We start from the raw sequence: 27,249 nt of genomic DNA, 5'->3' as shown, positions 1-27,249 counted from the left end.
CAAACTGTCAATGCGCTAAACAGATCTCCCCCACCCCGCCATTATCGACCATCAGAGACCCCTCGTCTGTCATTCATGCTCCAAAATTCCCGACACCGAGACTTCCCTCATGAAAAGCCCTCTGAGAGCCCTATCCTATCAGCCAGACCCCCAAACTCCTCTTCCCGTTACCAACGTCCGCCGAGGCCCCGTTCCTGTTAGCAGTTCCCGACAGCATCCCCTTCCCCGTCACCGAAACCCCTCCAGGACTGCCGGGTGGCCAACGTCATCAGCCCCATTTCCCCGTAGCCCCGCCCCGCCCCGCCCCGCCGGCCCCGCCCCTTTGAATGTGGCCACGCCCCCTGGCGCGGCGTCCCGGCGAACGGCGCCGGAAGCCCCGCCCCCGGCCGGTTGCTAGGCTCCGGCAGCCGGAAGTCCCGCCTGCCGTGTAGTCGCCGCCGCCGCTGCTGCCGTCGTTGTTGTTGTGGTTGGTTCGCTGAGCTCCGCGGCTCCGAGAGCCGGCTGCATCCCTTCCCCGCCGTCGCCATGAAGTGGATGTTCAAAGAGGACCACTCGCTGGGTAAGGGCTCCGTCAGAGGCCGGGTGGTGGGGGTCGCGGCGGCGGGTGGGCCCCTCCCCCACTCGGGCCGCCCTGGGCTGGGCCGGGCGGGGCGGATGCCGAGCTGTGGCCTCGGGTCGCGGAGGCCCCGGCGCCCCCGCCGGCTGCCCACGGACGCTGTGCCGCCTTTTGCCCTCCTGCCGGGAGGCGGGGGCCGAGGACCGAGGCCGCCGAGCCGCCGTAACACGGACCCGGGGCGTGCGCAGGTCGCTGGGGGAGGTGGGTCGGGGGCGCGGGAAGCGGCGGACGAGCAGGCGCGACCGTCAGCCCCGTCTGTTTCCCACAGAACACAGATGCGTGGAATCCGCGAAGATCCGAGCGAAGTACCCCGACCGCGTTCCGGTGAGTGCACTCCCCGCCCCCTCACCTCGTCGTCACCCCGTCGTCTAGGACTCGCGATGGGGCCCCGGGCCACTCAACAGTTGATAAGTTGAGGTTCCAGTCCCAGTTATAGGAGCAGACAAGCCAGACGGGGCTCGGGGCCTTCGGGGCCGTGGCGTGAGGGGCTCGAGCAGGTGCTGTTCAGGGTGCCTCAGTGCTGAATCTCCCGATCTAGGCCAGTTAGCTGTCTTGCAGCCTCTGGGCTCCCTCGCCAATTATGTAAGGAACGATGTTCTAGGACAGGGCAACAGGTCACTGCCACTTTTTGGAACACTGGTGGAGGAGACTGTCACTTTGGTCTTAGAAGTGGTACTTTAGTCTCAGGACACTCATCTTTAACTTTGAGCCTCTGTCTTTACTTGATTTCTAGCTCCCTTTCCTCACTCTGACCCTGTCATCCTTTGCTGACCAAAAAAAATCTGAGAAGCCTCTGAGAACTCCCTTCTTTCGTGGTTCCTCCTTAATCAGTAATAAAGATACTGTTTCTTCCGTGGTAGGGGTAAAGTTTCTATAATTCTTACTGGTTTTTAGAGGACATCCGTGTCTGTTATTGTAGCTCTTTGAACAAGCAAAACTCTGAGGAGGGGTTAGGAGGGACACATTTGAAACCTAGTTCAGGGAGAAGCAACAGGCCAAATGAGGAGCTTGGTTTACTCATTCCCATTAGTCCATCCATTCCTCTCCCCTTTGTTCCTTGGGATCTTACTTCCTCTGTAGTGTGAAGGCAGATTCATTCTAGAGTCTTGGAGTAACTGGCTGTAGATGAAACCAGGTATCTCAGGTCTGCCCAGACAAAATGTCGAAGAGCTTTGTAGTAAGGGCATGTGTTTCTCTTATGCTTGCTGAGATGCAGGATGATAAACATAATTGACCACAGAAAAGCACTTTCTGTTTCCGTATCATACATTTATGTCAGTTCTTAACCTCCAGAGTTAAGAGTTTGTGGTTTATTAAATCAGGGGCATATTTTCCAGTGTTGTGCAGTTTCCCACCCACCTCCTTGCCCACATAGTATTCATCAGCTCCCTGGCAATGCAAGGCCAGAGCCTCACTTTAGAAACCCAGTCCTGATCTCTCTTTGCTTTCCCAGGTGATTGTGGAAAAAGTCTCAGGCTCTCAGATTGTCGACATTGACAAACGGAAGTATTTGGTTCCATCTGACATCACTGTGGCTCAGTTCATGTGGATCATCAGGAAAAGGATCCAGCTTCCTTCTGAAAAGGCAATCTTCCTGTTTGTGGATAAGACAGTCCCACAGTCCAGGTGAGAAGTGTTTACTGGCATTGGCCACCTGCTTGGCTGCTTACAGAACTCTAAACTTTGGAGGTGAGAAAACTCTTAGAGGTCCTGACTGGAAATCTGGACGTTGTGCTCCCTGACATGAGGAGCTCAAGGAAAATAAGAAAGGGCTACAGTATCTGGGAATATACTTTGGGTTAAGAAAATAGAACAAGGTTGGACTTAAAAAAAAATCTAGCCTCAGACCCTGATGAATACTTTAAAACAGTTCAGGATTTACTTAAGCTTAAGCCATCACTAGAACCTAAATGAGCCTAAAATTAGGTTTTCTTTAAATGACCCATGAAATAAGTCCTGTCGTTCTCCACTAGGGGCTTGTGGGCCCTGCTGAGGCTCAGCTTCAGTTAATCACCCTCCTGCTTGCTCTCCAAACTTAGTTCTGTGCCACTGCGAGTGTGTAGCTGTCTGATCCTCAGGTATGCTGGAATGGCTGCTGTCCAGCAAAAGGCTCTGAGGTCTCTTTACAGACTTACACCCCCCCTCGTAGCACCTGCTCCGACTGTCAGAGTAACCGCCCCCCTTGCTCTAGCTGTTGTGCTGCCTAGAAGCATTCTTTGGCATAACTTGGGGCCCGAGTCTTATGGGGCATTATAATTCTCTTCTTCTGTGTAGTTGACAGCCCAGCTTTAGTCCCTGGTGGAAAAAAGAAAATGGACTGGCTCCTTCAAAATTCCTGGTCAGTCCTTTGCCATTACTGGTTGAGTACTAGCCCTTGAGCCAGATGCTAGTCCCTCTCCCCTGAGTGTGAGTTCCTGGCTACATCTCATCTTGGAGACTCCAAGTAAGTCTCATTGGTTACTCCCCTAAAGGTAGTACTTCTACAAGCTTAGGCTTTCAGAATTCCTGGAACTATCCCAGTTTGGCCAAAATATGTTCCCTTTGAAAATCCTTGAAAGCTCCAGAAAAGGCCTAAGCCAAAATCTAGTCCCTTTCCTATGACAGATAGCTCTGGCTATTTTTTTTTATCTGATTTTGCTTTCCTAATCTCCACCACCTCCATTTCCTGTGTTTGGCAGAGAGGTTGGGGAAAAATGAAAGGTTCTTCAGTAAGGTCAGTGTCCAGCCTGAGGAGATCTGCCTGGTCTGCCTGCTAGGTGCTGTTGGTCTCCTATAGCTGTTGTTCAGGAAGCTGTGGTGTTGCCAGAGGCGGTCTTGACACCTGGTGGGGCTCTTCCAGCCTTCCTTCCCCGGCCTCCAGGCAGCCTGGTGCTAGGTGCACTTTTCATCAGGTTAGGAAGCCCTGGGCATCTGTAGTCGTAACTCAGCTTCTCTTAAGGTGGTGGAGAGGTGAATCTGCAGTCATCACACCTGCAGCTTCTGCAGAGTCTGGGTAACTCTGTGTTTCCTCCTTCTTGGCAGTGGCTTCTTAGGGAAGGAAACAGGTGACTAAGACCTGTGGCTTTGAATTTATTTGATCAATTCTTCTGATATTTTTCTTTTTTTTTTTTTTTTAAGATTTTATTGATTTATTTATGAGAGACACAGAGAAGGCGTAGACATAGGCAGAGGGAGAAGCAGGCTCCTCGCAGGGAGCCCGATGTGGGACTCCATCCGGGAACTCTGGGATCATGGCCTCAGCCGAAGGCAGACGCTCAACCACTGAGCCACCTAGGCATCCCACTTTTGGTGTTTCTTAAAGGAAATGTGCAGGCTTCTGGAGACACTGTTACTCTGATGGCCTCATGTTAATCTAGCAATTAAAATGGCTGCAGATTAGCAACTGCCCCCTCCCTCCATTATCCCTGAGATATAAATAGAATTGGAAATCAAAAGTAATTCTCAGGGCAGCAGAGGCTGCTTCCTTTTCTCTCCCAGTCCCATTTGCCTTTCCACCCTGGTTAGAATCTGCCCTAAAGCAGATGACACCAGTGACCCCCGGCAGGATTTTAGAGAATCGCTAACCAGGCTTCCTCTGCCCGGGCCTTCGGCCCCAGTTAATGACTTTCTGTCCCCACACTTAATGCAGCAGTTTGGTTTTTTTAAGAAAATTTGTTTCTAGGGGATCCCTGGGTGGCGCAGCGGTTTGGTGCCTGCCTTTGGCTCAGGGCGCGATCCTGGAGACCCGGGATCGAGTCCCACGTTGGGCTCCCGGTGCATGGAGCCTGCTTCTCCCTCTGCCTGTGTCTCTGCCTCTCTCTCTCTCTTTCTCTGTGTGACTATCATAAATAAAGAAAAAAAAAAAAGAAAATTTGTTTCTAAACAAAAGTGGTATATGACATCACTGGGCCTTATGCAAATACTGATCACTTGACAGCACACACAGAACTGCCACAGGGTCTCCTGCTAAAGCTAATGTGTGACTCAGTCCTGCCATCTCCTCCCCAAGGCACGTTAACAGCAGCTTCTTCCTCAGCTCCTTCCAGCCTCCTTAGGAAGTGCAGGGCCTCAACCTTCCACCAGTGCTTGCAGCCTTCAGAAAGTGGCTGGGGAAATCAGAGTTGGAACGGATGAGTCCAGGCCTAAGGAGCCTTCTCCCATCCTATGACAGATTTGTGTGAGGATCACTTGAGAGGTGGGAGGTGGAGCTGAAGTAACCAGTTATTCTTGCCTTGCAGTGGGACTTTCGGAGTATTCTGGAACACAAGCGATCATGTAAAATGTGGTTATTGTTTAGACTAGTGAGTATTAAATACTGATTCTAGAAATAGAGACCAAGGCAAGTCCCGGAGTTTTACTTCCTAAATTCTGAGTTCTGTTTTTGTTTTTAAAGCAGGGCAGAGGGGGTAGGATCTCAACTCCCCTTTCCCATTTAGCATTGGAAAGTTGAATTCTCAGCCTAGGATCCTGCATCCAGAATCAGGCCAAAAACAAAAGAATTGTCCCTTGGTGCAGACAGAACTCAAGAAAAAAATACCAGTTTACAGACTTCCAGTCATGGCATTAGCAGGGAACCCAGACCTGGCCGTGGTATCTACCTTTTGATCTTTGTTTAGAACACAGAAGAATCTTGTTAATCCCTGCTTAAAATAGAAACAGTAATATATTTTTAAAGTACCTCTAAGGTGTGATAACTTGGGAATGTTACACTTGGAAACGTTTTTTAAGATAGTGGTGCTTAGTTGCTCCTTTGATCTTGAAGAGAAACTAAGTAAAAGGAAGTTGTGAGATCTTACAGTCCCTTTATCCTTTATTTAGAAATGTGCTTAAGCACTTTTGATCATTTCTAGGTAAATACCTCTCCAAGGGTTTATTCCAGTAGTAATGCAATAGGGTTTTATTTATATCAGAGAAAAAAATCCGACAAAAGGGATAGCCAGTAGTTAATTTTTATTTTTTTAGAACATCAAGAGCCTTCATGGTTAAGTTGACTTTCACTCTGAGGTGGTTGCCTTTCCAGGGTCCACGCAGTGGCCCCCGCCCACAGCCCTGCTGGGCAAGAGAGAAATCCAGGTCCAGGGGAAGCATGTGGGCTCTGAAGCAGATGGGTGACCAGGTGTGCCTGTCGGTCCAGCCAATTCATGAGTCAGGCTGGAGCCCACAGCCTTCAGGACCTGACCTTGGTCGAGGGCCATGGGAAGGTTCCGCAGGGATTAGGTGCCTGCTCAGTGCTCAGTTCTAGGCCGGCCTCCCCCAGCACATGTGCTCTCAAGGAGCTTCAAGCTCATGTCACCCTTGGCAGCACTGGTGTTCCCAAATCTGGGCCCTTTTGAAAGGTGCTGTTATTATTGGCTAGTTTGTCTGGATCTGTGTGACCCTGAATGGAGGGGTGAGTAACAGAGTTTTAGGGGTCACTTTAGGTTCATGAGAGTCAGTACATCGGGGTCCCACCAACGCCTTAGATGGGCTCTGTGGCTTGAATCTGCCTGCCCTTGGCTTTTCCCATTTCTTTCCTTGTCAGGCTCAAGCATTTGGAAGGCGGCAGGGCTCCTGGTGCTTAGCAGCACCCTTCTGGGGTGAGTGCATGTAATAGTTGATGCCACAGCCATGTGTCTTAGTTCTAGGGGCCGGAGGTCGTCTCTGAGTGTCTTCCTTAGCAGTACCTGCAGCAGGAAGGCTTAGAGTTACAGCGCTGCTCGCAGGTTGTCTGGCCATCCAGCGAGCCTGTGCAGCTCAGCCTGACGGGCACCTCCGAGCCACCTGTGTGTGTGAGGATCCTTGGGCATTTTGGCTGTGGCCTGCCCAGCGCTGTGTGGCTCAGGTGACCTCTTGAGAGGGAAACTTATCTTCTCAGAGGCTGTGGAACTTGTCCTAACTGACACGCCAGCCTCCTCCTGGAGACTGCCCACTGACTAGGGTCGCCTTTTAACTCATTTCTTTTTTTTAATGGGAGTTAATAAATTTAAGCTGTGATTGGGGCCCAGCTCTTTTTGGCTCCAGACCAAATAATTCTGGCTTTGTATGTGTGTGGCTTGATCCTGTAAGTCCTATTTTGAAATCATACTGTACAGATGTTTCAGTCTTGTTTCGTGGCACTCAATGTCACATCAGAATTGGGCATTCGGTCACAGGCTGCTGAATGGAGTGTTCTGCTCCCAGTGTTGAATATCATCAGTTTCCAAGTTCGCCCAAGGGGTGTCCTGAGTTTAAGGACCCAGTGTGGCTGCCAACTGAGTAAAGTTTCCACACGAGGCTGTGTGACGGACAAGAACAGCAAGAGGACTCTTAGAGTCACAGGCACAACCATCCAGTTGTTACATTACAGGATCTGAAGAGAGAGCTCTGTGTGACACAGAGGCTGGCAGTGGTGGCCTTACTTAGGCACCTGTTACAAATGTAGAATCTCAGGCCCCACTCTGACCTACTGAATCCAGAGAGACTCAAACTAGGCATGTGTGTGATTTCGGATGCACATGTGTATGTGTGACAAGCGCTAGTCTTGGGAGATGTGTGCAGAAGGCACAAGATGCTGACATTAGGGCAGTAGAACAGTGTATTCACTTGGAGGGAGCACAGCTTAGTGCTAAGGATGTGTCTTAGCTTTGTGATATGTCTCACTTTATTATTGTCTTACTTTTATTATCTATAAACTGGATTGTGATCCTTTTGAGGATTATGCTGCCTCCGAAGATTGCTCTGAGGATAAAAAGAATATGAACACACTTAGAATAGTGCTTGGCACATAAGTGCTTTTGTAATTAGGATTTTTATGATCACGCTCTATAGCTGCTGGGGGCATGGATTAAACAGATTTATAAACCCAAGTTTTACTTAAAAGATAATACAATCAGAAGGAACGAGAGCCACATGATTATGGGTCTCTGCTTACAGTCTCAGAGCCTGCCTCAGGCAGCAGGGGCTCCAGTGGTCATTGTTTACTATAGGCAGAGTCTGGAGTGGGCCACCAGTATTTATGTAGCTCCTCAAGTATTTTTTTTTCAAAGATACTATTTATTTATTAGAGAGAGAGATAGTGACTGGCGAGAGAGGAGAGAGACTTTAAAGCAGACTCCCCACTGAGTCAGAGCCTGATGCAGGGCTCAATTCCATGACTGTGAGATCACACCTGAGCCAAAACCAAGAGTTGGGTGCCCAACCCAGGTCCCCCTCCCTCAAGTATTTCTAATTCAGCAGTGGGATTTGGAGTCATTGCACTAGGGCTTCATATTTGCTAGGAACAGAGTGCACTTAGCCTGTCAGATGGAACCAGACTTGACAGTGGCTGCCTTTGAAATATACAGTGTCTTTTACTTCTGCCTCTAAATCCCTCTAGTAATGGTCATGGGGAGATGGTAGGCCAGGTGCTCACCAAGGTGCTCACCTGGATTTTTGGAAGAAGTGGGGCTAAGAGAGTTGTGACAATAGCTGTAGCTATTTTCCCTGTCGCTCCTTTGGAGGTGTGTCAGAGAATGCCTTGGGGCATTCCCGTCCACCAGGGTAAAAGTCTTCTTGAGAGAGACAGTTACGTGTCAAGCTTTTGGCTGGTTGCTGGCTCCTCACTCCACTTCCTAATCATATGGTTCTTAAAGATAAGCATCTCAAACAAACAAAGAAGACAGATGGGATGCGTGGCTCAGTTGGTAGAGCATGCAACTCTTGATCTCAGGGTCCTGAATTGAGGACAACCACCTCCCGTTTCCTTCTTAAAATAAGAAAAGACACTAAAAAAACCCACAAGTACCTCTCTCCCTCTGGCAGAGAGACTGTTTCTCCACTCAGCTGCACCTGGAATCATCTTGGGCATTTGAAACATACTGATGCCTGGATCCTACCTCCTGAGATTCTGATTTAATTGGTCTGGGGTGGGGCTTGGGCATGGAGATGTTTTAAAGCTTACCTGTGATTCTGTTGTATAGTGGAGGTTGAGGCTTACTGCTCTAGGGGGCTTTACGACGGGGTTTCTCCCTCTGCCCATGTCCCTCAAGTCCCTCCATGTTCCAGGGCAGTACAGTTGAGAAATGGCATGTGAGCCACATTTGTAATTTAAAATGTTCTAGTACATTAAAAAAGAAACAAGTGAAATTAATTTTAATACATTTTAAGTATCCAAAATGTCTTTTCAACATGTAATAAAAATTGAGATTTTTACATCCTTTTTTTCATACCAGGTCTTGAAATCTTGTATAGGTTTGACACAGCATGTCTCGATTCAGATGAGCCGCATTTCGAGTGCTGCAGTATGTAGGCAGTGGCTACTGTATTGGACAGCAGGAATACAGGACATTTCTATCATAGCAGAAATAGCATAGTAGTGGACAGTGCTCTTCCAGGGAGTCCTTATTTTACAGATTTCAGGTTAAGAGATCGGGAGCGCTATGTTATTTACCAGATGGTGATGACCGGTCATTTGTATTCCTACTCATCCACCCCCATGTTGTTACTTAAGAATTCTCATCTGCCCACACAGCCAACTGGGCTAAGCTGGCAGTTGGGCAGGAAGAATAGGAAAGGAAAAACTCCCCTTGTAGATGCGGGCTGTACCCCTGTTTATGTGGAGGTCCCATGCAGCCCTCCAGGAGCACACCAGCAGAGGGGCGCAGGCCCTGTTTCAGCAGCCTGCAGCCCTGGACTCCCCTAGAAACCCCGGCCCTTGTTTTACTGAGTCCTGCATGTAGGCATCTAAGTGGCCTGTCCGCTGTAGTCTGAGCTGGCTCTCAGACTACTGTTGACAGCTGGTTCTGGTTGACCCCACATGTGTGGTCACCCTGATGTTTAGCACGTGTCTGTGCCTGCTGCGTCTCTCTCATAGTACGGTCACGTGGCCAGAGCTCGCCCAGGGTTCCCTGTGTTACTAGTCTTACTCTGGAGCCGCTACAGCTCAGTTCCATGGCAGGGAGCTAGATTAGGTCTCCTGTACTGCAGTCTGTTTTATGGCTTAGGGAAAACCAGCTTTCCCGCCCACACATGTTTAGTTTGAGCAACATCTATTTCTGGAGGGTTCTTAGGAGGGTTGGGCAGGGTTTCTTTGGATCCCAGATACAATCTAATTTTGCCTTACATGTGAGGAAAATAACTTCTCTTTGATGGCACTGATGCCAGTCGCTGGAGCATGGGTTTTTTTGGTGGGGGAGTTTCCACAAGAATGAACCCACTTATACTTATCATGTTAGGTACAAATTATAAACCTTCAAAAAGCCTGAAGGAGAAGCAAGTCCCATGTAGTCATCTTTACCTTAGTTCTCCACCCACATGGGGATGGGCCTCTTAGGCTCTTAATTTTTTGGAATTACTTTTATTGTCTACCAAAGTATGGTAGAGTAGCTGGTTTACATAGTCAAGTCCCTTTTCCTCAAACCAACTTTCTTCAAACAACTAGACTCAGGGCACCTGGGTGGCTCAGTTGGTTAAGTGTCTGCCTTCGGCTCAGGTCATGATCCCGGGATGCTGGGATCAAGCCCTGTGTTGGGCTCCCTGCTCAGTGGAGGAGACTGCTCTCACATAAATAAGTAAAATCTTTATAAAAACAAAAACAAACAAGCAAAAAGAACCTAGACTCAGTGACCAAAATCAGTTTCTCACTGTTCTTTCTTTTCTCTTTCAAGCCTAACTATGGGACAGCTTTATGAGAAGGAAAAAGATGAAGATGGATTCTTGTATGTGGCCTACAGTGGAGAGAACACTTTTGGCTTCTGAGGGCCAGCGCTGGGCTAGGTGCACCGTTCCTGCTTGTGTATCTTGTAAATAGCCGGCCATTTTCAGTTTCCAGACCTCTTCACATAGACCTATTAGTGCATTTGTAACTGGATTTATTTCTTAATATATTGGAAGGTTTTGTTTCCTTAGATTAGTAAATTATCATACAGAGTTTTATTTTCAGTTTTCCTTTTGTGCACTGTCCTCATGGCTGTACTCTCCAGGGGACATGTTCCTCTGGGGATCATATTTAATGAAGATATTTCCATATTAAAGTGAGGTAGGTGGGGTATTAAAGTGAAAGGGAGGGAGATGATGCATTTCTTCTGGATTATGTTTGAAGTGTTAAAGATGGCTAAGTATTAAAAGCACCAAAATTAAATCCTTAGCAATCAGAACACTTGCTTCACTAGATTTTGCCAACTGCCAATCATGTTGGACTGAGCTAATCTGTTCCTCTTTCTGAAACTATTAAGGTAAATAATTAACAATAAAACTTCCTCTTATAAAGGCATTGCAGTGTGACCATGTCCTTTATTTACTTTCTTCCAGACGGGCCTGACAGGTAGCTCTGCGTCTGCTAGGTCAAGCAAGATGGTTTGTGGGGCCCATGGCAGTGTGGCCTGGGATAGGAAGCAGTGGTCTGTGTCATAAGAGGGGTGCTTTATTAATTTTTTTAAATGGTTAATATATCCACATGGTTCAGATATAAACACTATAAAAAAGTAGACATTGAGAAGTCAGGCTCCCACTACTGGTTCCTGATTCCCTGACCTCCCACCTTATAGGAAACTACTTTAATTTTGTTTCTTTCCAGTAAGTATATGTCCTTATTTTCTTCTTCTCTTCCACAAAAGAAAACATTATATATATTTATGTACGCATTGCTCTTTTCCATTTAATAGTATATCCTGGTGATCTTTCCATATCAGTTCATAGGGAGCCTTTTTTTTAAAATTTTTTTTTTAAAGATTTATTTATTCATTCAGAGAGAGCGAGAGAGAGGCAGAGACACAGGCAGAGGGAGAAGCAGGCCCCATGCAGGAAGTCCGATGTGGGACTCGATCCCGGGTCTCCAGGATCACACCCCAGGCCACAGGCAGCGTAAAACCACAGCACCACTGGGGCTGCCCCATAGGGAGCCTTTTCATTCATTTTTACAGTCATATTCATCACACTGTGAATATGTCATTATTATGTATCTGATACCTAGGCCCCTGTTAATGGCATTTGGGTTGTTTGCAAGTCTTTCACTATTACACCGTCGTGGGATAACTGAATACACAATGGCCTCTTAAAAGTATCTGTATGCTTCCTGGTGCTACTTTTTAAGCCCCCTTCCTAAAAATCACAGATTTTCCCATGCACACGAGTTTCATTATTTCTCACAAATTAGTATAAATGTGTAGGCTTGCCAAAACACAAATGCATCTAAGAGGAAAGCTTACTTTCCCAGATCCTCCTCAGACAGTCTGTGTTGGAGGCTAGAGCCCTACAGAGATAATGAGGGTAAAGGAACCTAGGAACATGCAGTTAAAATGACTGCCTTGCACTTTCTACTGGGGAAGAAACACAGATCCTTATCTTTATCTTTACCAGGTTGTATAAGCAGCTCGTCACAGCTGTCTACTGAGGTCAGCCTCCCAGCTGGGATCAGAGGAAATGCTTATCATTAAGCATCATGGTGGTCTTTCCTCAACCTGACCCCATAAAATCTGCGGTCTCTGTTGGTTGTTTCAAACTGGAAATAGGTACAAACTGACCTCTGAGTGACCAAGGGAGAGGGAAGGAACAATTTCTGTGTTGAAGGAAATCTTGTTTGCAGTGACAGCCACCTAATTCAAACTGGCTTAAGCTCTAAAAAGGATGCTTGAACTAGAGATGGAATGATACCATCAAAGCCCTTTGCTCCTGGTTTTGTTTCCCTCTGTCTTGACTTCATTCTCAGGCAGATTCCTTTCCTGCGAAGGCAACATGGCCCCATCAGCTTGGCAAGTCCAGTGGAAGAGCATTTCTTCTGAGGGCAATGTTAAAAGTCTCCAGGAAGACTGTGGCCTCACTTGAGACAGGGACTGGTGGGAGGGAATGATAAAACCCTCCTTAACCTTATGAACAGAACAGGATTATAGAGAAATGGGAGAGGGATAGCTTTCAAAAGGAATTTTGATCTGTTTCTTTTTTACAACCACAAATCCACAAATGTAACTGAACAAAAATAGAGGGAAGAAGAAAACCAAAAAGTAAGGGCCACCAAAACGAGCTGTGTTTTTCTTTCTCTTAAAACTAATTTATATAAAAAAAAAAAATAAATAAATAAATAAATAAATAAATAAATAAATAAATAAATAAATAAATAAATAAATAAAAATAATTTATAGAGGTTCCTGAGGGGCTTAGTTGGTTAAGTGTCTGCCTTCAGCTCAGGTCATGAAATCAGGGTTCTGGGATTGAGCCCCGAGATGAGCTCCTTGCTTCTCCCTCTGCTCGTGTGCTCTTGCTCACTCTCTCAAATAAATACAATTTAAAAAAAAAATTTAGAAGGGTGCCTGGCTGGTTCAGTTGGTAGAACATGTGACTTTTTTTTTTTTTTTAAGATTTTATTTAATTATTCATGACAGATAAAGAGAGAGGCAGACACACAGCTGCCTGTGGGAGAAGCAGGCTCCTTGCAGGGAACCCAGTGTGGGACTCGATCCCAGGACCCCAGGATCACAACCTGAATCAAAGGCAGATACTCAACCACTGAGCCACTCAGGTGTCCCGAACACGTGGCTCTTGATCTTGGAGTTGTGAGTTTGAGCCCCATGTTGGGCGGACAGATTAAAACATTTTTTTTAAGTAAAAAATAAAAAAAAAAGTAACGCTGGCCGGATACCAGATGATTTATATATATTATCACGACTCATCTTCAAAAGGAACTCATGAGATAGGTAGTATAATTCTTATAGCTATACTGCTACCAAGTGACCACTGAGGGACACCGCGCTTGAGATTTAAGAGGAAAGACAAGAGTTTCAGTGTGAAATCATGTCATGATGTTTGTTTTTTTCTATTTACAATGTGCTTCACATTGCTGGACGCTGAGGCACAGACAGGAATACAACATTACCCCATCCTCCAGGCACTTAGGGGTGAACTACACAGAAACACAAATTACAAAGCAATAGTTTAGAAAGTATTCTTGGAACAGAGGAGGGAGTAGTTGTTATCTATAAAAACAAATGACTGAGGAAAGCAGCCTAATTTGTAATACCAATAAAAATGGATTTCTCAATTTTGCCTTTAAAATGTAGCATCTGAATGAAAGTTTGAAAAGTTAAAAAAAGAGAAAGTAGTATCTAGTTTCCCCCAACTCTGGTCCTTAAAAGATACTAGCGTGTCATCCTTGTGCAGGAGCCATGCTAATCTTCTCTGTATCGTTCCAATTTTAGTATATGTGCTTCTGAAGTGAGCACTTAAAGATACTAGCAAGATGAATTTTACCACATTATATAAGGAATCCTTAACCCTGTCTTAAACTTTCAGAGATTAGAAAAAAGGTTAATTACAAATTCATTTTGATACCTAAAATGTCAATGCCAAAACTTTATGAGAGAAAAATTTCAGATTATTTATTATTATTATTATTAATCGACAGAAAAATCCTGAATAAAATACTAGTAAATAAAATTTAGTAGTAAACTAAAACAATCATGACCAGGTAGAGCTTAACTCAGCAACAGGTCATTTAGTCCATCGTTATGTTTATTAGTAAAATATACCAAGCTAATAAGGGAGAAAAACTATATAATTACCTCATAGATGAAGAAAAAACACCTAAAATAATTCAAGATCCATTCATAATTTTTAAAAACCCTCTTAGCAAATTAAGAGTAGAAGGGCACTCCTTTAACTTGATAAAGGGAATTCATAAAAAAATCTAGAGTAAATATTTAAAGCTGTGGTAAATAAAGCACAGTGATGCTGATATTGGGAATAGACAAATACAAATAATGGAACAGAACCCAGAATGAGATGTGTATAAAAAACGTATGTCTGAGGTAGCATGACAAATCAGTAGGAAAATGAAAAGCCAAGCAACAAATAAAAATGGCACTGTAAGGTCTGAAGGGTGAGCTTTGTGATTTGTGAACTATATCTCAATATTCTCAAAGCTGTTTAAAAAAGTGTCTATCCTTGCTTCTACTCAACAGGGTCCTGGCATAAAACTGGTACAGTAAGAGAGGAAAAGTAAATGAGAGGCATAAAAATGAGAAAGGAGGATTAAACTGTTCTTTTATGTAGATAGTGATAGTCTACACAGAAAAATCCAAGAGGATCTGTAAAATTTAGAATAAGAAAGTTCAGCACGGTTGTGGATACAAGGGGAGTTACAAATATGGGTGTTGTTTCTACATACCAGCTGTATGCAATTAGAGGATGAAAAAAGATCTCATTCTCAAAAGGAGCAAAAATCTGTAAGTGCATAGGAATAAATTTATTATGATATGCAAGATCTTCATGGAGAAAAGGACAAAACATTCAAAGAAATGGAAGAAGACCTAAATAAAAGGAGAGATACACTAATATACCATATTCCAGGATGAGAACATTCAATATTGTAAAGCTGTATATTGCCCCAGATTAATTTATGATGCAATTCCAATAAAAATCCAAACCAGTTTTTTGTTTTCTGTCTTGTGGAATCTGACAACTGATGCTAAATCCATCTAGAAGAGCAAAAGGCCAAGAATAACCAGGAAGTGTTAAGAAAAACAAGCTGGGAGACTTATCTTAGCAGTAGTTAAGTAATTAAGACTGCACCATATGGTGTACAGACAGACAAACCAGGAAACACAACAGAAACCCAGAAACAGACCAATGTTTAAAATACAACAGTGATGGCGTGAAAATCAAAAGAAAAATGATGGGCTAGTTAACGAATCATTCTATAATTGGATATATATATAGAAAAACCAGATCACAGAGCACCTGGTTGCTTCAGTCAGAAGAGCGTGTGACTCTTGATCTCAGGGTTGTGGGTTCAAGCCCTGCACTGGGCTCCACACTGGGAAGGGAGGCTACTTAAAAAAAAAGGGGGGGGGGAGGTAGGGAAGATGTGAAATATGTGGAATTCTCATAAACTGCTTCTGTGAGTATAAACTGCTACTATCACATTGGAAAGTAATTTCAACAATAGCCAGTAAATTAAAAATGCAGATAACCCATGACCTAGCAAATTCTGCATCTAGGTATATCTAGGAATATCCCCACTCGTGTACAAGAGACATGTCCAAAGATGATCACTGCAGCCTTGTTTGCCTGAACAAAAAAATGGAAACCAGCTAAATGTTCACCAGCGGAAGAATGGAAGGGTAAGATTTGGTATATTTGTACAAAGGAATACTATGCAGCAGTTAGAATGAAAGCACTAGAGCTACATGGGTCAACATAAATCTCCAAAATGGTGCTGAGGAAGAAAAAAAACAAGATGCAGAAATGCATTCAGCAGAAATATATCATCTCTGTAAAGTTTAAAAACCTGTGGGGCACCTGGCTGGCTCAATTGGTGGAGAGTGGGACTCTTGATCTCGTGATCGTGAGTTTGAGCCCCATGTTGGGTGTAATTTACTTAAAAAACTAAAATCTTATAAAAATGTAAAAACATGCAGAATAATTGTATGTATTCCTTAAGGATACAAACTTATGTAATAAAAGTATAAACCACGCAATTGAGGATGGTGGTTACCTAGCAGAGGGAAGGGACTGTATCAGGGAGGTGGGCTGTGTGTGCAGGTAAATGTGGGATTTCAAAAACAGCAAGTCCTGTTTTATTTTTCCAAAAAATAAAGACATGAAGGAATTACAGCAAGACGTTTACTGCCAATTGTGTGATGGGTGTTAATTCTTTTTATTGTCATGTTTGAAATGTTTCATAACTTTTTGTTTCTAAGTTACATCAGCGAGAACAGAGACTGGGTCTCCCCCAAGGAAAAGCACACACAGGCACTTCCATCTCTCACTTCCTCTTCCCTCCTCAGCCCAGGAGAAGCTGGCTCCTACTTCCCTGACCCTGTGCTTGCTGAGGTGGCTAAAAATAACCTGTCCCTCAGTGGGGGAGGAGGAGGGGACAAAGTTTAGTTCCTACCTTCCTTGTCTCTTTAATATATTCTACTCTAGATTACCTGCCCCTGCCTCGAAGCTCCTGTCCATTCCCTCTGGCCTTCTCGGTCACACTCCTTCCTGTGCTTTCACTTGTTCCTGAGCTCTCTGTGGCCTCCAGGGCTCAGTCCACTGTCCCCTTTCTCATTCTACCCACATTCTCTCTAGATGGCACCAGTCCCAAAGGTGGCTCGAGGATCTCCCAGGAGATTTGGAGGAGGCTGTATCAATTTTCTTTTTTGAGAGTGAGAGAGAGAATCTCAAGCAGGCTCCACACCCAGCGTGGAGCCTGATGTAGGATCTGATCTCATGATCCTGAGATTATGACCTGAGCTGAAATCAAGAGTCAGATGCTTAACTGACTGAGCCACTTAGGTGCCCTGGCAGTATCACTTTTCTTCATCTCAAAAGACTTGCTCTTTATTAGACTGAAAAAGTGCAATTGGTCCCCCTTTTCATCTTTATTTCCTTAGGGAGGAAAAAACCAATCCTGGTGGTTGACATAAGGGAGGCAAAGCCACAAGAATTAGGTGGGAGTGTCCATATACTCCTCTGTGATCAGCGGCTTTGCTTCCTCGCCCCTTTTGCAGCTAGAGAGGCTGTGTGCCAAGAATGCGGCAGGAGGCTCTGCAAACCCTTGCCCAGTAGGCTTCTGCTAAGGCCAGTCTCTCCTGTTGATTAGCAGAAGCTCTGGGAATCAGGATCAGCAAACTGAAGAGTCACTTAGAAGCTGAAATACCAAGGCTGGTGTTTCCTGTGTGGCCACATAGCTAGCCCCCCTCACATCCGTGTTATCCATTATCTCCTCTCATCCCTGTGACCCTGCTGCTGGGGGCGGGGGCGGGGAGGCTCATTTCAGAGGCAAGGACACTGACACTCTGCGAACGTACTGACCTACCCATGATCACACAACCAGTACATCCTGGAGCCATAGTTCTGACTCAGCCCTGTGGCCAGAATCGATCCTTGTTCTGCTAGACCAGAGGATTCAAACCGAAGACCCATGTCTCTATGTGGCCCTGAGACACAGATGTAAAAATCTACCTTTCTGGCTTCTGAAAAAATTATTAAGCCCTGACAACAATCAGTTGGAACAAAATAATGGTTCTTCACTGGACAAGGAATACACTTCTCAGTTCACTCTGCCTACTTTCTTTAAATTTCCTACTCCTGGAAATACTCGGGTTTGCAACCACCACACCATAGTTTATGCACCACCCTTTCATTTTAGAACAGAATTCCTCTAAAGTGTAAGCAAGCAAAATACTCACCCATGTTGGCCTTCATCTTTCACGAAGGAGGCAAAGAGGTGGGCTGGATGTGCCCATGTCAGCACAGGCAAGTGGATGCTGGCGTCCAGGGCTGGCGGAGACTGCTGCCACTATACGGCCCTGGAACCTTGTTTCTCCCACTGCCAGCTGCCGTCTCGCCCTGGCAGCTATGGATGAGCTAGGACAGAGGGTGTTTTATAATGGCACTGGATAAACGAAGAACAAAAAGTAAGGCATGAAAATACCAGCTAAGGGGCACCTGGCTGGCTCTGTCGGTGGAACATGGGTCTCTTGAAATTGGGGTTGTGAGTTCAAGCCCCATGTTGATCTTAGATATTACTCTAAAAAAAAAAAATATATATATATATATATATATGAAGAAAAGAAAAGAACCAGCTGGGGATGCCTGAGTGGCTCAGCAGTTGAGGGCCTGCCTCTGGCCCAGGGCCTGATCCTGGAGACCCGGGATCGAGTCCCCACGTTGGGCTCCCTGCACAGAGCCTGCTTCTCCCTCTGCCTGTGTCTCTGCCCCTCTCTCTCGTTCTCTGTCTCTCATGAATAAATAAATAAAATTAAAAAAAAAATAAAACAGCTGAAAAGGTATACTCACTGGAAGTCAAAATAGGCCATAAGTAGTAGCAATAAGAAAAGGAATTGGGTAAAATCTTGACGGGGATGAGGGAATATACTGCAAGAAGAGCTCTTTTCTCTCAACAGAATCTAATTCAACCAATTCGGGGTGAACTGGATTGAGAGTACACCTATTGTTGAGCAAAGCTTGCAGTGGCCAAAGCACAACTTCTCTGAGATTTCTTGGGGCTGCACAGAAAGGTCTTGTTGAACTGAAGATGCTGGGAATGGGCTCTGTAATCCTACTCTGTTGACAGGTTGGTTTCACCACTAAGGGGCCCACCGTACCTCTCCCTGTGGAGACACTGCTGGGTTTCAATGCACTTTTCATTCTCCTGGCTGCCTGAGCAAACAGCCATCACTGTTTCCATTGTGAGCTCTTCTCCTCTTGGAGCCAAGCCCAAGTTCAGGGAACATGTGCTTGAGACCAACATTTGGCAGCCTGGGTCCCCACATGGAGTGACGCTCTGTCTTTGCCTTTTTCCTATTAAGACACTTTGCTGAATTTGGAAATTGAAACGCGGTGCTGAACACGCTTAGTGCTAAAAGCTGGTTCCTACCCCTGCTGGCTCATTAGTATAAGGGACAAAAAAATCCACACCCAAATTCAGAACCCAAGTTACCAGGCGAAGACAAGAATTATTTCCAGCCCTTTCTTGCCACCAACATGACTGAGGCCATCTGTATTTCAAAGTGTCAATGGACTCAGTGTCTTAGAGAAAATTTCTCTTTGCATCATTTACCCAATTAAGAACTTTTATGAGAGAGACGCCTGGGTGGCTCAGTGGTTGAGCATCTGCCTTCGGCTCAGGTCTGATCCTGGGGTCCTGGGATTGAGTCCCACATTGGGCTCCGTGCAGGGAGCCTGCTTCTCCCTCTGCCTGTGTCTCTGCCTGTGTGTGTGTCTCTCATGAATAAAATCTTAAAAAAAAAAAAAAAAAAGAACTTTTATGAAAAATTCTACCTTATAGTTAAAAACCCGAGCATCCTAATTGGTGGGATCTGATTTGGTAAAACAGATTGAGAGGTTAGAAGTCAGAAAAATACTTCCCCCACATTCACATAGGAAGCAGTTGCAGAGTTGGTACTAAAATATAATTACTTGAATATCCTGATTGAAGTTTATTCTACTAAACCAAATAATAGGACTAGGGGTTTGTTTTTTGCATTTTTAAGTTGAGGTATAATTACAATAAAAAGCACAGGTCTTCAGTGTAGAGCTTAACAAATTTTGACGAGTGTTCACACCCATGTAATCAACACTTCAATCAAAACAAGAGTATTTCCATAATTCTAAAAAGTCCCTTTAGGCTTTTTTCCACTAAACCCCGATCCCCATCCCCCACTGTCCTCTACCAGGCAACAACCACTCTGATTTCTATCCCCCTGGATTAGTTTTGGGGCCTTTTTTGTTGTTTTTTAAAGATTTTATTTTATTCATGACAGAGAGAGAGAGAGAGACAGGCAGAGGGAGAAGCAGGCTACATGCAGGTTGCCCAACACAGGACTCGATCCCGGGTCACCAGGATCATGCCCTGGCACCCCGGCCGAAGGCGGCGCTAAACTGCTGGGCCACCAGGGCTGCCCTTGGGGCCTCAGTTTTAAGAATAAAAAATTGAATACATGTAACTTTGCCTGCAGCCCTGAAGTGTGTCTCTGCAAATTTTCCTCCCCTTTTTGGACTGCAAGCACTACTTAAATTTGTTCTGGATGCATCTGGATAGCCTTCCAAGAAGTCAGTCTTAACCCCAGTACAGACACATTTGGCTTTAAAGGGATTCACGTTTATGAGATATGATGGCCAACTATGATTCCCCAGCACATGGTACAAAAAGAATGCTTCTTTCTGGGAAATAAAGTTTTCTTCAAAAGCATCTTTCTTGGCTCTGTATCTCACCCCTCCTTTGTATCTATGGGAAGAACTGCCTGAGCCCTTGCAAGCAAGCACATATGCTCGATCTTTCTACTAAGAAGCCGTTGCCTAGTTCCATAACCTTCCTGCTGTGCTGGGCCTCCTCTCCCCAGCTCATCTGGCCTCCCCACACAGCGTCACAAGAGGACAGTGGTAGTTGAAAACGTAACGTTGTCCTAAGCCACTTAACTAGCTTGCAGATAAGCCACTTAACTAGCTTGCAAAGGAACCCGGTTTTAGAAACTGGAAAATTCTGGCTAAAGCTTGCTCAGAACCCGGTCTCAAAGCCAACACATTCTGCCAAGGTCCAGGTGGAGGCAGCTTTCCACCAGCCACAGACACGACCAAGTGAGACAAGGCCTGCTTCTCTTCCAAGCAGAGTGCTGGCAGCCAGGGCGGGTCATTTTCTCCATACTAGCTTCGTTTCCCTAGACAGTGAGCTAATGTTTGGCACTGGCAAACTCCATGAAACACGGCATCTAGCCCATGCTCTCAGGCAGGAATGACTGCATGGAATATATATACACACAATGATTTAAATCAAGCCACATTTAAAAATTCAAGATTTTTGAAAAAATTCAAAATTCATTTAAAAAGACAAAAATTATGCACGCATAGATGTAATGTTAGAATTCACTTGTGAATGAACAAAGAAACAAGGCTGGAAGTGTAGACGTCCATCAAGAGCCAAATTTCAGAAGATGTTTTGTTAGACGATTCTGTGGAATTATAAGCAGAGCTGCCTAAAATATGTTGGGGAGTCCCTCTTCCCTATACAATGTCACTTCTGAGTATTTTCTGGGGTTTTGACAGTTTTGAAATACAGAGATGTTTTTCCATTTTTGAAAATTAAAAAAAAATATTTTATTTATTCACGAGAGACACAGAGAAAGGCAGAGACATACATAGGCAGAGGGAAAAGCAGGCTCCCCGCAGGGAGCCCAATGTGGGGCTCAATCCTGGGACCCTGGGATCATGCTCTCAGCAGAAAGCCAGATGCTCAATCACTGAGCCACCCAGGTGTCCCCCATTTTTGAAATTTCTAAAATAGGCACAATGTTAGCACGGTTCAAAATTTTAAAATAACAAAATATACCGGGGATTCAATGCAAAGTCTCCCTCCCACTCGTGGCCCCAGGCATTCCCCTGCCCACCCCGTGGGCCCTGCATCAGTGGTTTCTTGCATCTAGTCAGAGATGGTTTGGCATATACAAGTAAAACACAGAAAGTTCTCACTCTTCTTTTTTATAGAAATGGAATGTACTAATGCTGTCCTGCTTTTTATTTTTTGTGCTCGCTGTATTTAGAAACAGAAACTTGAAGATGGATTTCAATAAAGAAAAACTGTATGTTCATTTACCCATTGACCCAGCAAATCCCACTTCTAAGAATCTATCCAAAAGATATCCTGGCAAAAATACAAAGCATTTCAAAAAGAAAATGAAATGTCCACTAACAACTAATAAAAATGGTTAGTCAGTGCTGGGCCAAGGGACAAACACAGGGGAGGAGGAGGATGGGAGACCTCTGTGAATGTAGCTTGTTTTGCTCCCCTTATTTTTTACTGGTTTTAATTTTGGAATCATATAAATATTTTACATAATTTTTTGAAAAACCACACTCTCCCTACTCCCCCCCCCCCCCCAAATAAAAGCAAAATGAAACAAAGTTAACTGTGTATAGATTTGGAGCGATAACTCAGAGGAATGATTTCAAGTGATTTATTTATTTTTAAAGATTTTATTTACTTATTTGGAGAGAGAGTGTGTGCTTGCAGAGAGGGAGAGGTAGAAGGAGGCACCCGCTGAGCAGGGAGCCTGACATAAGGCTCCATCCCAGGACCCCAAGATCATGGCCTGAGCAAAAGGCACATGCTTAACCAACTGAGTCACCCAGGTGCCCCTCAAGTGACTTGAAAACACTAGATTAGGGTTTCTCAACCTCAGCACCACTGACATTTTGGGCCAGACAATACTTTGTTATGGGGGGCATGTCCTGTGCATGCAGCATGTCAGCAGCACCCACGGCTCAAGCAGGCAACACTCTGCCTGGACTGTCACGCGTCACTGCTGGGAGAACCAAGTGTGTGCAAGTCCACTGGCAGGGAGTTTTATGTAGGAGAGGACTTGTGAGGCCAGAAGGAGCCCTTCCTTCTTACGGAGAAGCAAGCACCAAGGTTGGTCAGGAGGCGTTACTGTAAAGGAGAAGGAGGGATGGGACAGAAGGGTCGGCAGACTTGGGATGGGCTAGTTTGACTCATTTCTGTGGTCTCTGAGGCACAAGGGCTGTCCCTGGTTTCCAGTACCTGGTCTCGGGGGTGACGAGGACAGGTGGAGAGTAGCCCAGAGCACGAGAGCCCCATACAGTAGGTGGCTGGGGCATGAGCTCTGGAGTGCGTGGTTTGAACTATCCCTAGGAGTTCGCTAGCCTCCTACGGGCAGTCTCTCCAGGGTAAGCAAGGCCCCAGATGTCAAAGCATCCGGAGCACATGGTTAATGCAAGGAGGACAAGTGGACTCTTGAACCTGTTTTCTCCTGGACTTAGCCTGTATGCCTTTTCTCTTTGCCAACTTTAGTCTGTACCCTTTCACTGAAATAAACAGTTATTACAACAGCTTTGCTGCATTCTGGGAGTATATTCTGTGAACCATCAAACCTGAGGGTGGTCTTGGGGATCCCTGACACAGCTGCTAAAACCATTAGGTGAAAGGACAATAGGGAACTTCATGATGGAATAGAAAGGCTGATGCCACTAAATCACTGCTCACTGAGTGGGACAACCAGATGTTCCTCTTCATATTACGCAAAAGAAGTATGCAGAATCAACTAAGAAGTGTTCATGTCAAATCAGCTGAACCTGAATCTGATGAAGCCTCTATGTGGAACTGCAAATCTGGAGGAAATGTGGGGACAGAGGAACCTGTTAAACAGCACTGGGAGGGAACAGGTAGCCAGACGCAGCATGTGAGCTTTTCCACAGGACAAATGACCCATCTGTCAAACTTAAGAAGGAAGTGAACTGTTACAGATTTAGTGAGACCAAAGACATATAAATTACGTGCATTGTGTGGAATTTTTTGGGTGGGTTCTAATTTGAACCAATCAGTAGCCAAAAGACGTTTTTGAAACAACAGGGGAAAAGCAAACACAGAATACATATTAGATATTAAGGAACTCCTGTTCATTTTATTGGATGAAATACAATGGTTAGTACTGGCTTTAGAAAGCTCCAAGAAGGGGGGCTCCTGGGTGGCTCAGTTGATTGAGCATCTGCCTTTGGCTTAGGTCATGATTCCAGGGTCCTGGGATGGAGCCTCGTGTTGGGCTTCCTGTTCAGTGGGTACTCTGCTTCTCTCCCTCTGCCCCTCTGCCCTGCTTGTTCACATACACTATCTCACATAAATAAATACAATCTTTAAAGAAAAGAAAAGAAAGCTCCAAGAAAGCCCCAGGAGAGGGGCAGGGGAGAATAGATTGGGTAACAGCAGCATAAGGCCGGTGGCTGTTAAGTCCTGGGGATGTGTACGTGGGGGTCCGCTGCATTGTTCTATTTTTTGTGTCCATTTAAAGTTTTCTACATGTTTTAAAAGGGTTAGAAAGGGTTAGAAAAAAAAAAAAAGAACTTAAAAATCGGAAACAGTTATCAGTCAAATGTGGGTTAAATATGGGCTAAGAAACACAAGTAAAAACACATGATCTAATAAAATGTGTGAAATCTGAGAACCTGCCAGTATTTCAAAATGTAATTTTAAGGCACAGGTGAGATTATAAGGGTTTTATAAGAGATTTAAGGGTTTTATGAAAGACTGAAGTAAAATGTAGTAAGTTGGATGTCTAAGCACCACTTTTAGGTCTTGAGAAAACAGAGCCTGAAATTGCCTTTTGTCTGAAGCCTTCAGGGTTTTCCCAGTTTTTGCTTTGAAGTCTAAATGTAGGGGTGGTTTTTACATTTAGGTGTTTTTTGTTGTTGTTGTTGTTTTGTTTATTTTTTTGTTTGTTTTTTGGTATTGATTTGACGAATTTACCATAAAATTTGGAATAAAAAGATATTACCTCCTTACATTCTCATACAAATCTTTATCCTTTAAATAGCATCTCTTGAGAGAGAGAGAGATGCATAATCTTCTGTGGACTAAAAAGCTCCTACTAGTTGTTACCCTAACTGCTAGAATTTGGGGTCAAAGAATCTCCCTGATTAAAGCAGCATATGGGAAGGCCTGATCTCCAGAGAGTGATACTTTTGCCTTTTTTCCTGCTACCTAAAAAGACTTTTTATTTTTTTTTAAAAAAGACTTTTTAAAAAAAGATTTTATTTATTTATTCATGAGAGAGACACAGAGTAAGAGAGAGGCAGAGACACAGGCAGAGGGAGAAGCAGTCTCCATGCAGGGAGCCTAATGTGGGACTCAATCCCAGGACTCCAGGATCACGCCCTGGGCTGAAGGCAGACACTCAACTGCTGAGCCATCTGGGCATCCCCACCTAAAAAGACTTCTTATGTAAAAAAAATCAAGGATAATTTGTTAGGACAAACGTGTATCACTTCTGTCATTAAAAAAAAAAAAAAATTTAAGAACATATGTTTGCACACAAACTGGTACAGGAATGTTCATAACGGCACTATTCACAAGAGCCAAACGGTGGAAACCACCCAAGTGCCCATCAACTGATGACTAGATAAATAAGATGTGGTACATCCATACAACTGAATGTTATTTTTATTTCATAGAAAGGAATATAGTACTGATTTGTGCTACTGATTCATGCTATAACATCATGAATCTTGAAAACATTATATTCAGTGAAAGAAGCCAGTCACAAAAGACCACATATTATATGATTTCGTTTATGTGAAATGTTCAGAATAGACAAATCTCTAGAGAGAGAAAGTAGACTACCCGCTGCCCTAAGACTGGCGTTGAGGGACAATAGGGAGTGGCTACAAATGGGTACCATGCTGGGTTGATGTGTCCCCTCCCCACCAAATTTAGAACAAAAAAAATGTTCTAAAATTGATTGTGGTGAAGTTGTACAATTCTGTGGATATACTAAAAGCCACTAAGTTGTATACTTTAAGTGGGTAAATTTTGTGGAATGTAAATTATATTCCAATAAAGCTGTTATTAAAAAAAACATTTAAAGCTACACAAAGATGATGAAGTGCCTGGCTGGCTTAGTTAGTGGAGCGTGCGACTCGTGATCTCGGGTCATTAAGTTCGAGCCGCATGCTGGGTGCAGAGAGTACTTAAAATTTTAGGAATTCCTGGGTGGCGCAGCGGTTTGGCGCCTGCCTTTGGCCCAGGGCGCGATCCTGGAGACCCGGGATCGAATCCCACGTTGGGCTCCTTGTGCATGGAGCCTGCTTCTCCCTCTGCCTGTGTCTCTGCCTCTCTCTCTCTCTGTGTGACTATCATTAAATAAATAAATAAATAAATAAATAAATAAATAAATAAATAAATAAATAAATAAAAATAAAATAAAATAAAATAAAATAAAATTTTAAGGGTGCCTGAGTGGTTCAGGTGGTTAAGCGTCTGCCTCTGGCTCAGGTCATGGTCTCAGGGTACTGGGATTAAGCCTGGAATCAAGCTCTCTGCTCAGCAGGGACTCTGCTTCTCCTTCTCCCTCTGCCCCTGCTCTCTCTCTTGCTCTAATAAATAAATGAAACCGTTAAAAAAAAAATCTTAAGGAGGGGCATTGGGGGATGGGCATTAAGGAGAGCATGTGATGTAATGAGCATTGGGTGTTATATGCAACTGCTGAATCGCTAAATTCTACCTCTGAAACGAATAATACAGTATATGCTAACTACATTGAATTTAAATAAAAAATTAAAAAAATAAAATCTTTAAAAAAAGCTATACAAAAATGCTGAAGAACTTTGAGAAGAACCTGGAATAATCCCAACATGGAGAACTTCTCTTTCCGTCAATAATTTAAGGTGTGGAGAGGCTGAGAGTTAGACATTCGATGTTGATTAAAACAGGACTGGTTGCTAGGTCTGCTGATTTGTTGTACAGACTTCTGGCCTTTTACACAGAACTCTTTCAGTTGAAAGCCACAGAAAATCTACTCAAACAGGCTTGACCAAAACAACAATATAAATTTATCTCACATACATGCAGTCCAGGGTGGGCACTGGCATCCAAACAAGATCACGCGAGTGGATTTCAGTTTCTTTCTTTATTGCCTTCATTCTCAATGTGTGGTGGCAAAGGCAGCCACAGGTCCTATGGTTAAGTGGCCCTTACAGTTCCTGGTGCGAGAGGAGAGAGAATCTTCCTTGCTGGCTCTCGCAGTAGTTCCGGGACTCTACAGGGCTGGCTCACAGACCCACAGCCACAGAGCAAGGTTTGCTTCAACCAAGTCCCATGGATAGAGCCAGAAAGGGTGGCTCTCCCGAGGAAGAACGGATGGATATATAAACCTGTCCACAATGCGAAAGGAAGCTCTAAAACTTGCAGAGATTTGATCATCTCAGCCCAATAAATACTTGCCAAATCAATGTAGGAACATGCAAAATGGAGCCACTGCAGAGTACTTTTAAAGCATCATATTCCAAATTCTTATTCCATATTTTAGAGAAGCAGTAACATACAATTTAGGACAAGGTCATCAGCGAGCTGCCATTTTAGCAGAGAGGGATTTCAGTCAAGTATGGATCGTTCCGTGCTCCAGAATCCTGTCGACGTTACAAAGAAGAGATATGCTGCTCTGGTAGATGGCAGACTTTGATTTTCCTGACCCAGCCACAAGAAAGGCTAAGGCTTGTCTGGCACAAAGAAATAAACAGTCTAGTCTGGATGCTAGAAACTACTCTGCTACCAGTAAGCTTTCTGTAGTCTGCCCTTCTTATTTAAACTGGTGATAATCTGAAGGGTTTCTGATCCAGGATCCAAAGGCCTGCTTCCGGAGCACACTCCAGGCTTCCTGATAAGCAGATGCGGCCTCCTTGTACTCGTGGTATGTCGCAAGCTTCTGTACCCTAATGCACACACATCAGCAAGC

At 44.5% G+C, this 27,249-nt stretch overlaps 2 protein-coding genes and 1 non-coding gene across 16 annotated transcripts in view; 1 reads left to right on the top strand and 2 right to left on the bottom strand.

Annotated features, from left to right (window-relative positions):
- Positions 1-398: 398 nt before the first annotated feature.
- On the top strand, positions 399-10,802 carry GABARAPL2 (GABA type A receptor associated protein like 2). The gene is made up of 4 exons (XM_041770593.1): positions 399-559; positions 885-940; positions 2,070-2,242; positions 10,198-10,802. The coding sequence occupies exons 1-4, from the start codon at positions 526-528 to the stop codon at positions 10,286-10,288; spliced, it is 354 nt and encodes a 117-aa protein (XP_041626527.1). The 5' UTR covers positions 399-525; the 3' UTR covers positions 10,289-10,802.
- The window catches only part of ADAT1 (adenosine deaminase tRNA specific 1), a 50,108-nt gene continuing 27,233 nt past the window's right edge, over positions 4,375-27,249 (bottom strand). For 4 of the 14 annotated variants that reach the window (XM_041770571.1, XM_041770572.1, XM_041770575.1 and 1 more), the window contains one exon: positions 25,986-27,226. In XM_041770571.1, coding sequence (XP_041626505.1) covers positions 27,094-27,226 — 133 coding nt within the window. In that variant the 3' untranslated portion in view covers positions 25,986-27,093. Of the gene's footprint in view, positions 7,292-7,374; positions 8,851-17,700; positions 17,907-25,985; positions 27,227-27,249 lie in introns of those variants that run through there. The other 10 variants (XR_005990206.1, XR_005990208.1, XR_005990204.1 and 7 more) reach the window with 10 other exon arrangements.
- On the bottom strand, positions 13,637-13,743 carry LOC121501127. Its single transcript, XR_005990549.1, has one exon. It is a non-coding gene; the product is annotated as a U6 spliceosomal RNA (small nuclear RNA).

The sequence above is a fragment of the Vulpes lagopus genome, chromosome 10, assembly GCF_018345385.1.
Source record: "Vulpes lagopus strain Blue_001 chromosome 10, ASM1834538v1, whole genome shotgun sequence".
NCBI lineage: Eukaryota > Metazoa > Chordata > Mammalia > Carnivora > Canidae > Vulpes > Vulpes lagopus.
This window is presented reverse-complemented; position numbering and strand designations above follow the sequence as displayed.

Coding starts and splice junctions, on each gene's coding strand:
- GABARAPL2 (XM_041770593.1), top strand. CDS start 526: ATGAAGTGGATGTTCAAAGAGGACCACTCGCTGG. Junction 560..884: donor CAAAGAGGACCACTCGCTGG/GTAAGGGCTCCG, acceptor TGTTTCCCACAG/AACACAGATGCGTGGAATCC. Junction 941..2,069: donor AGTACCCCGACCGCGTTCCG/GTGAGTGCACTC, acceptor TTGCTTTCCCAG/GTGATTGTGGAAAAAGTCTC.